General features: G+C 35.3%; 1 protein-coding gene across 1 annotated transcript; it reads right to left on the reverse strand.

The window, feature by feature from the left end:
• Positions 1–1058: 1058 nt before the first annotated feature.
• On the reverse strand, positions 1059–3056 carry LOC107059481 (collagen alpha-2(IV) chain-like). The gene is made up of 2 exons (XM_015306032.1): positions 2747–3056; positions 1059–2644 (listed from the first exon to the last, which is right to left on the reverse strand). The coding sequence occupies exons 1-2, from the start codon at positions 3054–3056 to the stop codon at positions 1059–1061; spliced, it is 1896 nt and encodes a 631-aa protein (XP_015161518.1).
• Positions 3057–11900: the final 8844 nt, after the last annotated feature.

The following is an 11900-nucleotide window of genomic DNA, read 5'->3' on the forward strand; positions in this document are numbered from 1 at the left end:
GGGGATAGCCGAGTAGCGATAAATATATATTTGAAATTGAAAAAATAACAAAATTTTAAAAAAATCATATTTTTTGAGAAAATATATCTTTTTTTTTAAAATGAGGAAAATATATCTTTTTAAAAAGAAAAACTTGAGGAATTTTATTTTTTTTGAGGAAATACATATTTAAAAAAAAAAAAATTGGAAGGAAAGTCATTTTCCTTAAATTTGAGGAAAATGAGTTGATTTGGAAAATATTTCCAAACATTTAAGCCAACCAAAGAAATTGAAAAACATTTTGAACCATAGATTAACTCTACACTTGTCATCTCTAATAATACAAAAATATCAGTGCCAATATTATTTTATAATAAATAATCTTGAACCACTTTTGCAATGTTTTCTAATCTTCAGTTACTTGTGTAACGTCCTGTAATCACTCATGATTTGACTTCCATTCTTTTTTTATGAATTGTTCTTCATTGTTTAACACATTAATCCTACCTAAATACATTAGAAAATTGCATCTCTTTCCCCATAAAAAAATGTTGACTTTATTTCTAATTTAGTTTGATTTCTTTTCTTGATTTGACTCAAATTTATTAATTTGATGTTGTCCTACTTTCAATTTCTTCTATAAGTTTCAAACATTTAAAAATATATAAAAGGTAGAATTAGTTCATTAATAGTAGATATGCCCTTATTAATTAGGTAATTTAATTCATGTTTTACAAAATTGACTAAATAGGAGTTGAATTAAAGAGTTCATTGCTTAATAATTTAAGGTGTTGATCGATGTGCTTTTCTCTTTTCCACAATAAATAAAAGAAATTAAAAGTTAGAATTAGCTTAGGAGTAGATATGATGTTATTAATTCTATAATTCATGTTCTACCACCTATAAAATAGCATGAGGTTCAGCAACAATTTGAAATAGTTGAGATTAATTTTAGAGAATAAAATGAGGGAGAAAGGCATTTTGATATTGGTTTTAACCATACTTTTAGTTGGGCGCATATTAGGTAGGCAATTGGCAGAGAGTGATGAACTAACAAATGGAGTGAAAACAATGTCTAGTCAAAAGAATGGTGGTGTACCATTAATTAGAGGACTTGGACTAGGATATGGTGGTCTTCCCGGTATACCTTTACTCGGAGGAGTACCTGACAACATTATGGGTATACCTTCAATAGGAGGAGTACCTGACAACATTCTGGGTATACCTTCAATCGGAGGACTACCTGGCAACATTCCGGGCATACCTTCGATAGGAGGACTACCTGGCAACATTCCGGGCATACCTTCAATAGGAGGAGTACCTGGCAACATTCCGGGCATACCTTCGATAGGAGGACTACCTGGCAACATTCCGGGCATACCTTCGATAGGAGGACTACCTGGCAACATTCCGGGCATACCTTCGATAGGAGGACTACCTGGCAACATTCCGGGCATACCTTCGATAGGAGGACTACCTGGCAACATTCCGGGCATACCTTCAATAGGAGGAGTACCTGGCAGCATTCCGGGCATACCTTCAACAGGAGGAGTACCTGGCAGCATTCCGGGCATACCTTCAACAGGAGGAGTACCTGGCAGCATTCCGGGCATACCTTCAACAGGAGGAGTACCTGGCAGCATTCCGGGCATACCTTCAACAGGAGGAGTACCTGGCAGCATTCCGGGCATACCTTCAACAGGAGGAGTACCTGGCAGCATTCCGGGCATACCTTCAACAGGAGGAGTACCTGGCAGCATTCCGGGCATACCTTCAACAGGAGGAGTACCTGGCAGCATTCCGGGCATACCTTCAACAGGAGGAGTACCTGGCAGCATTCCGGGCATACCTTCAACAGGAGGAGTACCTGGCAGCATTCCGGGCATACCTTCAACAGGAGGAGTACCTGGCAGCATTCCGGGCATACCTTCAACAGGAGGAGTACCTGGCAGCATTCCGGGCATACCTTCAACAGGAGGAGTACCTGGCAGCATTCCGGGCATACCTTCAACAGGAGAAGTACCTGGCAGCATTCCAGGCATACCTTCAACAGGAGGAGTACCTGGCAGCATTCCGGGCATACCTTCAACAGGAGAAGTACCTGGCAGCATTCCAGGCATACCTTCAACAGGAGGAGTACCTGGCAGCATTCCGGGCATACCTTCAACAGGAGGAGTACCTGGCAGCATTCCGGGCATACCTTCAACAGGAGGAGTACCTGGCAGCATTCCGGGCATACCTTCAACAGGAGGAGTACCTGGCAGCATTCCGGGCATACCTTCAACAGGAGAAGTACCTGGCAGCATTCCAGGCATACCTTCAACAGGAGGAGTACCTGGCAGCATTCCGGGCATACCTTCAACAGGAGAAGTACCTGGCAGCATTCCAGGCATACCTTCAACAGGAGGAGTACCTGGCATTATTCCGGGCATACCTTCAATAGGAGGACCTGACATCATTCCGGGCATACCTTCAATAGGAGGAGTACCTGGCAGCATTTCGGGCCTGCCTTCAATAGGAGGAGTACCTGGCAGCATTCTGGGCATACCTTCAATAGGAGGAGTACCTGGCAGCATTCCGGGCGTACCTTCAATAGGAGGAGTACCTGGTAGCATTCCGGGCGTACCTTCAATAGGAGGAGTACCTAGCAGCATTCCGGGTGTACCTTCAATAGGAGGAGTACCAGGTCAAGGACCGGGTGATGTCCCCGTTGGACCTTCGGTAGGTGGAGACACTGGACCTGCATATGGTGGTATTCCTTATATACCTTTAACTGGGATACCTGGACTTGGATATGGTGGTCTTCCAGGAATACCTTTGTTAGGAGGACCTGGCAATATTCCAGGTATACCTTTGATAGGAGGTGTACCTAGTATTGTTCCTGGAATAATACCTGTAGGAGGAGGTGGAGGAGTGGGAGGAGGAATAGGAGGAGGACTAGGAGGAGGAACTGGGGGAGGAATAGTCGGAGGTATTGGAGGTGGTGTTGGAAATGCAATAAACGTATTGCCGGAAGGCAATGTTGCTGCTGCTGGTGGTGGTGGTGGAGGAGGGTTTGGAATTGGTGGACAAGGCATAGGCGGAGGATTTGGAAGAGGTGGTGGTTCTTCTCTAAAATAATAAACGCTATTAATATGTATCAATTTTGAAGTAGAACTCGTATTTTGAATTATAATTAATATGTTCTTCTTCAAAATGCATGGCGTATTTACATTTATGTTTCTTTGAATTTACTTTCTAGATACATTAAAAGACAACTTATGTGTGAATCAAGTGCTTTTGTTTGATATTCATTTATATCATTATTTAATTTATTCAACTAATTCTAGGTGATAATTTTGTGCTTAGATGTTATTTTATGATCAAATGAGCTCCAGCTACTAACTAAATTACTTTTCCTCGATTGAATGAAATTAAATACCCTCTCCATTTAGTAGCGTTATTTGAGTGGGCACTATATTTTGAAAAAAGAATGTTTTTTAAAACTTATTTTTTAAGAAAGTATTTGACATTATGTGGTAATAAATAATCACATCAAAAGTAATATAGATTTTTAAAATAAAGTATTTCTAAATATATTAAGTAAAAATCAATATGAATGTGGGGGACCTGTCCCAACCATATAACAGTTGTATAGTTTTTGATTTTAGTATAGATTTCTTAAACACTATGATGATGTTCATATTGTACACACTTATCACACTAATCATTTTATCAGTTAGGCTAGGTAAGAATCATAACAATCAGACTACGCCTTATCAAAATGCAATCAAAGGCTTTATAAATCCAATAACTTATAGACTCGAGTTGAAATCATTGTGGGATAAAGGGGCACATTAATTAAAATAGAAATAAATGGTAGAAAGAGTTGGCTTGCCTTTATAGTCAGAGAAATGATTAATCAACCTTCTAGTAATGCCAATCCCACACAAAATTCTCGTAACACTAATGGTGGTAATAATGCTACTAATACTAATAATGGGATGAAGCTCCACTCTATAGTTTGACTCACAAAGAGACATCTGAGGCTTCTGATGTTGTGGTCTGATGTCTTCCAAACTACATAATTTTTAGGGCAATAAAGCAGTCAATTTCAAAATACAGCAACCCAACTAGATTGAGGTTGAATCCCATAGAGATCATACTAGAGTTCTCTATAATTTTTTATTAAAATTCGAATTAGTTATAACTACTTGGATTATTATCAAAAATAAAGACAAACTAGGCTTACGATTCTAGAGCTGAACTCAAAGAAATACTTTACTATGAACTCACTCAGGTGTCTTCACTGCGCAAATCTGACGAATCTATAAGTCTATTAAAGCCTCCTAGAACAATTAAGAGAATATCACCCTAAGTCTTTGTCGGTACTTGAGGTGTTTAATTAATTTGTTCATTCATCAAAAGTCTTAGGTTAACTATCCTCTCTCGAGCTCAAATTATTAGACAGTGAATGGTAGCACCAAATCTTTGTTAATGATTTTTTCCAAGTCTTAATTTGTTTTGTCAAGAGAATTGGAATAGGGGAAAGGATCAAAAATACCCCTCAACTTTGTTTTATTGGTTGACTATACCTTTACCGTTAAAACAAAGTTATTTTTACCCCTACTGTTACTAATTTCATCATTTGTACCCCTCAATTGATGAAAATTCCTAAATCGACCCAAATTAACTCGTTTTCAATTGAAATTGCCCAATTATCTATTTTAACCCAAACCCGACCCAACTAACTTAACCCAAACCTATTTCACCTCCATCTCAAAACACCCATTATCTTCTCCCAAAACCCATCTCCTATGAGAACCCAAATCGCAAGAACTCAATGGATTGTAGACAAGTTGTGCTCTTTCCTCTAGAGTTACATATTTATGTTAGCTAGCAATTTAGAATTTTCAATGTGAGGGGATATGATCAGTCGGGTATGGTGATCCCCTTAAAAGCATGTATGTGTATGTAATTGCAAAGTCTTATGACGACTTAACATTGGGAGTTGTAATTTGTCTATTTCCACAGTTCAAGAGTCCAATTTAACTTGCGTTTTTTGCAGGCGTAATTATGAGGCATGGGTTTATTTATGATATGTGTCATGTTGGGAGAGTGAAATTTCCTCTAGGCATATTTGATTACTATTGGGTGTATCTTCTTCATCTCTCATTCTGTTAAAGTAAGAAAATTATGTTAAAGTAAGAAAATTGAATCGACAAGCTGATGAATCCACGAGAATATATGATGTTGCAAATGTATGAAGTTTTTATGGAGCAAAGAGATGAAAATATTTTTTTTATTCAGGAAGGAAGAAGATGAAGAAGAAATTGATTTTGGGATTTAATTTGTCATGTGTTTTGTTTGGGTTGGATTCGAATTTGGGTCAAAAAGATGAAATTGGGTAATTTCAATTGAAATTTGATAATTTTGGTCAATTTGGGGCTTTCCATCCAATTGAGGGTTACAAATAATGAAATTAGTAACGGCAGGGATAAGAATAACTTCATTTTAATGGTAAGGGCATAGTCAACCAATAAAACAAAGTTTAGGGGTATTTTTGACCCTTTTCCCATTGGAGTACAAGCTAGTTCTTAATGTTTGCAACTAAAAAAAGGCAATCTCTATGAAAGAAATTTAGTACACAATGATCATACCTCCATTAGAAGATATTTATTTTAAAATAATTTATTATCTTCATTCCTACTCTAAGCTCCATAATTTTTTTTATTCAGGGAGGAAGAAGATGAAGAAGAAATTGATTTTGGGATTTAATTTGTCATGAGTTTTGTTTGGGTTGGATTCGAATTTGGGTCAAAAAGATGAATTGGGTAATTTCAATTGAAATTGGATCATTTTGGTCAATTTGGGGCTTTCCATCCAATTGAGGGGTACAAATAAACGGCAAGGGTAAGAATAACTTCATTTTAACGATAAGAGTATAGTCAACCAATAAAACAAAGTTGAGGGGTATTTTTGACCCTTTTCCCTTTGGAATACGAGCTAGTTCTTAATGTTTGCAACTAAAAAAAGGCAATCACTATGAAAGAAATTTAGTACACAATGATCATACCTCCATTAGAAGATATTTATTTTAAAATAATTTATTATCTTCATTCCTACTCTAAGCTCCTTAATCCAAGTTATGTGTTTAGCTACTCATAATTAGCGGTAAACAATAACTATAATAATTAAAACTACTATAGAACAAGAATATAAGAGAAAGTAAACAAAACATTTGATTAATGTAGCTCTTTCAAGAGAATCATGCTCGTACAATAATCTATTAAAACTTTAAGTAAACCCTATAAAAACTAAGAACAATGAATCTTCTATTTTATGAGTAAGTACTAACTATATCTAACAATATGTAACCCTAGGTAATTTGTACGTTTGATGCTTTTTTGGTCCATAATATATTTCTCTTAATTGAAATGGTCCTTAATGTATAACTAAAGGTGCTCATTTTGATCATTTACTCTAAATCTAGAAGATTTATCAACCATTATTGTCTTCTTTCTTAGCTACAAAGAAAGATCTCATGGAAAGAGAAAATAATAATGTTAGGCTTTGTTAGAGAAAATAATCAATTTCATTAGAGAAAGTAGAAAAAGATTATGTTAGATTTCATGGAGTTTTTTCTTTGAAGCAAACAAAAAATATAAGAATGGTGAATTTTGTAAGCCATGTGGGGTCCATAGTTAAATTTAATATTATTTTAATAAATCTATTAGTTTTAGGGTGAAGGACCAAAATGAACACCTTTTGTTATCCATTTTGAACCCAAAAGTTTGTTTCCTGGAAGAAGATCAACCAACTCCCATGTATTGCTCAAGATTGAATAAATCTCATTATTGATAGCCTATTTCCAAAAGAATGAGTCTACAAAAACATAACTTCTTTGAATGTTTGAGGCTCATTTTCAAGAAGAAATATTACAAAATCATATGCGAAGGAAGTAGATGTTCTTTGACGTTTACTATGTCTTGAAATCTCTTTATTAAGTCCATTCACCTTTGGTTCTTCTCGAGGTCGTTGAAACTCTTTACTAAACAACTCAAGTCTAATTTTATACAGATAAATTGAAGGAAAATATTTTATTTATAAACTCAATAGTTCTATATGTTTCTGTGTATGTTTTGTGTATTGAAAATAAAAGTAACATCCCTATTTATAAAAGTGAAAAAACCAAATTAAATTAGGACTATGAACCACTCTAGCTAACAAATCCTAATTAAACATAAATAAGTAAATACCATGAATAACAAATCCTAATCAACTTAGGATTTCTACTCCAACTTTGAATTATTATTTCCAACATTCTGCTGTAATTCAAAGTTGTATACTATTGCCTTTTTCTTCTTGTTATTGTTGTTGTATTGGAGTACTTCTCTTCAATCTTTAATTGTTGTAGTACTTCTCTTAAATCTTTCAATTGTTGGGGTACTTCTCTTCAATCTTCAAAAAAAAAAATTGGTTGTGTTGGAGCACCTTCTCTCCAACTTCAAAGTGTTGGAGAACTTTCTCTCAACTCACAATATTTTTTTTCTTGGTTGTGTTGGAGCACTTTCTCTCCAATTCACGACATTTTTTCTCTTCGTTGTGTTGGAGCGCTTCTCTCCAACTTCCAAGGTTGATGCCCTTCACACCAACATCTTTTCTTTTTGTTTTTTTTTTAATATTATTTCTCTTGGTTGTGTTGGAGAACTTCTCTTCAGCTTCCAAGGTTGATGCCCTTCCCACCAATTCCTTTTCTTTTTGGATTTTTTCCTTCTCTCCAACACAACCAAGTGTTGGAGCATTTTCTCTTCAACTCACGACCTTTTTTCTCTTGGTTGTGTTGGAGCACTTCTCTCCAACTTCCAAGGTTGATGCCCTTCACACCAACATCTTTTCTTTTTGTTTTTTTTTTAATATTATTTCTCTTGGTTGTGTTGGAGAACTTCTCTTCAGCTTCCAAGGTTGATGCCCTTCCCACCAATTCCTTTTCTTTTTGGATTTTTTCCTTCTCTCCAACACAACCAAGTGTTGGAGCATTTTCTCTTCAACTCACGACCTTTTTTCTCTTGGTTGTGTTGGAGCACTTCTCTCCAACTTCCAAGGTTGATGTCCTTCTCACCAACGCCTTTTCTTTTTGGTTTTTCCGATATTTTTTCTATTGGTTGTGTTGGAGCACTTCTCTCCAACTTCCAAGGTTGATGGCCTTCCCACCAACGCCTTTTCTTTTTGGTGTTGGAGCACTCTATCTCCAACTGTCGTTGATGCCCTTTCCACCAATTCTTTTTCTTTTTGTGTTTTTTTTTTAATTTTATTTTTGGTGTTGGAGTACTCTCTCTCCACTTTTCGTTGATGCCCTTCCCATCAACTCTTTTTGTTTTTGTTTTTGTTTTTCTACTTTCTCTAACTTTTAATTTAGTAGAGTTTCTTCCTCTTGTGCATGGTTGCACTTCTTGAAATCTGCAATATTTTTGTAAGTCTTTCCTACTAGCATGTTCTTTTCATGTATATATTATTCGTCCAGCTTTTGTCAACATGATCATGTAACAACCCGAAATTTTTTAAGTTAGGACTCGAACCATTCTTCATTTACTTGTAGGTTCATATTGGGTGATTCATAAATTACCCATATGTGTAAAGGTAAATTCTTTAGTGTGGAATGATTTGGATATGAATTAAGGTCACTAAAAACTCCTAGCACAAAGTTGAGTTGAAAGTTTCCTTACCGATTAAGTTTTGATGTAAAAGTTTACTTGGGTCAACTTCAAATAATCATATCTCCTAGAATATAAAGATATACGTGGCCCATAACCTATTAAATTAAAGGTATTTGAATCGTCTTTCCAACGCCACTAGTTTCGCTTCAATTCAAGTTTTGAGCAAGAAGTTATGGCCTTTTTAGTAACCGGATACAGTGCAGTGACGAATTAGCCGACGAGAAAATATTAAAAAGGGTCGCTTTTGTCTTTTTACCTCTAAGAAAATCATAAACGAATTTCTTGACTAATTAAAGACCCAAAACAATCAGATTTTTATCTTTTAATTCATCATTCTCATCTCTCTCAAACCCTAAAACAAAACCCTAAGGAAAAATCAAAGTAGAAGACTTCATTCAAGATTCTTTCAATCTTTTTCAAGATTCTTCTTCAATGTAAGTCCTTCTCCAAGAATTTCATTCTTTCCAACTCAAATTCCTCCATACAATTATGAATCACTAATGAAAATCATAATTCTTGGTCATAGAGATTTCAAGAAACTAATTCAAGAATCTCAAGAAAGGTATTCTTGATCGTTTACCTTCAAGCTACGGTTTCAAGGCTTCTACTCAAATTCTTTTTCAAGATTCTTCAAGAACCTTGTTCTTCCAGGTATTTAAGGCTATCATAGTGTTGGACTAGTTCGTCCTCACGCCCTACATCTACTTTCAAATCAGTAAAAGAATAATCTAGAATTCTACCCCTAGATTTGAGTATTCTTGAGATTAGTTGATTTTGAGTTCTTGAGTTCCTGATCCTTTTTTGAAATTCTATTCCTAATTATTGAATTGCTATATGTTATGTATTATGATTCTTGAGTTGATTTTGTTCATGTCTATAATTCAACATATATCCTATTTTGAGTTATAAATCTTGAAAAGTTTTTCAAAGCCAACACTTGAGTTTTAAACTGAATTTTTTTGAGGAAGTAAAGATGAGCTTTGAGATAGAGTTGTATTCATGAGTTTCACTTGAGGTGAGTCGTTCATGTCCATAATTCCGCATGAACCCTACAAATTTAGTTATAAGTCTTGAGAGTCTTTGAAAGCCAATCATTGTGTTTCAAACTAGTTTTGAGAAAAAAGTTAAAGGTTCTACTTCATTAAGACTTAAGAGTTTCTAATGCTATTTTATTCATATACATAGATACCTATGTTAATTATTAGACTTGAAAGATAAGTTCATAAGTGCATGTTTTCAAGAAGGTAAACACGTCTCATGTTTTGAAAAGTATTTCAAGTAATGTAAGAAGTCCATTCTTTGTAATGGGTGAATTGAACACAAAGTTATATTAATGATTTTGGGAGTAGTATCGAGCACCGAGTTGGGTTAGAGTCTTTTATAACTCAAAAGTCCCATAAAACTACGTAGCCAGAGTAGGATAAGATAGCATTGATTCTTCATGCGACTCCTCACCGCCTTTGAGAAGGCATATAGTTGGATCCATAGTCACGATATAATCCTATACCCCAGCAAGGTATAGGATGAGCCCTTGCAACATGTGGCGGGAAGTTATACCATTGCTAGACTCATAGTAATGGTTGTCGGTTAGAGAAACTCCCCACAAGTAAAGTAAATTATTTTCATGTTACTTTCATTGTATATTTTATTGTAAAGCTTAAATGATTTTCACTTCATGTTCATGTATTGATTCAGTTGAGTTGCTTCCGGTCATTCAATTCAGTTACTTGTTTAATCAACCATATTACATACTTGTACATTTTATGTACTGATGTCATTTGACCTGCATCCTTGATGTAGATATAGGTGGTCATGATTATCAACAGGCGCTTCGTTGAGATCACTCTATACTCCAGTTAGCTTTGGTGAACCTCCTTGTATTCCAGAGGTCTTCACATTTACTTTCCAGTTAGTAATTTTGAGGTGTCGTGGGTCTTGTCCCGACATCATTCCTTAATAGTAGAGGCTTCATAGATATACACTTTTAGAGAGTCTTTTAGTTTCTGATATTTTATTTAAAACTTATGTTTCATACTAAGTATATTCAGTAAAGTTTTGAGATTCAATAAACTGTTTTTAAATAGTTCTTTCAATTTGATGCTTATATATGCTCAAGTTAGTCTTCCGCTTGTAGTCAGCCATAATGAAGGTTCGCTTAAGGACCAGTAATGGTTCTAAAGTGCCGGCCACGTCCAGGGTGTAGGCTCGGGTCGTGACAGATCATTAGCCAGATGGGCATCATATATAGGTCATAGCCGCCCGCCGGCAGCGGAAACTCTTTGATCTTCTATGAGGATCGTAAAAGCTCTGATACCAATTTGAAGGAAAATATTTTATTTATAAACTCAAAAGTTCTATATGTTTCTGTGTATGTTCTGTGTATTGAAAATAATCCTAATTAAACATAAATAACAAATCCTAATCAACTTAGGATTCCTACTCCAACTTTAAATTATTATTTCCAACATAGATGTATTCAAAGAATCAATATTATCTGATTCAATTACCGTATTGCCATGAATATCTGAATGTTCAAACTTATGAACCAAAAATCGACACACTTTACTGTTTGTAACATATTCAATGATTCACTACAGCTAAATAATGGCACCTTAAAATTTGTTGAATCTCGAACTCACTCAACAGGAGTAAATCACACATGAATTTTTACAAAAAGGAGGATTTTTAACTTTAAAAATGTAGTACTTGATGTGTACTACCTAGCATGTTAATATCTGATGAAATATTAGATATTTATAGCTATCAAAAACTGCTTAAAAAAAGATGCAATAGTTCAAAAAACACAATACCAATTCGTATCGGTGTTGCATTGGCGACCATTGATGTAAAATTGTATATCGCCCTTCAAACACCGTTTCAAACCAGTGCACTGAAGAGATGTGTCGTTTCAACCAGCGTTGGATCGGTTAAACGTCGATGTATAATTGTACAACACACTTAAAAAATCGGTACAAATCAATGTGTTGAAGGGATACATATCTTCAACCAGTGTTTCACCAATGCAAAAAAGTGTTTCTCACATGTGAGAAAAGATATAGGGGCAATTGTTTTTACTCAAAAATAATCTTTTGATGGATCATTTTTCAAAGCCAAAATCGAACTCAAATTCAAATCGGAAACCGAGTCGAACGAGTGACTCAAATGTAACTATATTAGATCTTATTCATAACAAGTAATGCAAAATATTTGATTGAAAATAATCAC

Source organism: Solanum tuberosum, unplaced genomic scaffold (assembly GCF_000226075.1).
Source record: "Solanum tuberosum cultivar DM 1-3 516 R44 unplaced genomic scaffold, SolTub_3.0 scf00003, whole genome shotgun sequence".
NCBI lineage: Eukaryota > Viridiplantae > Streptophyta > Magnoliopsida > Solanales > Solanaceae > Solanum > Solanum tuberosum.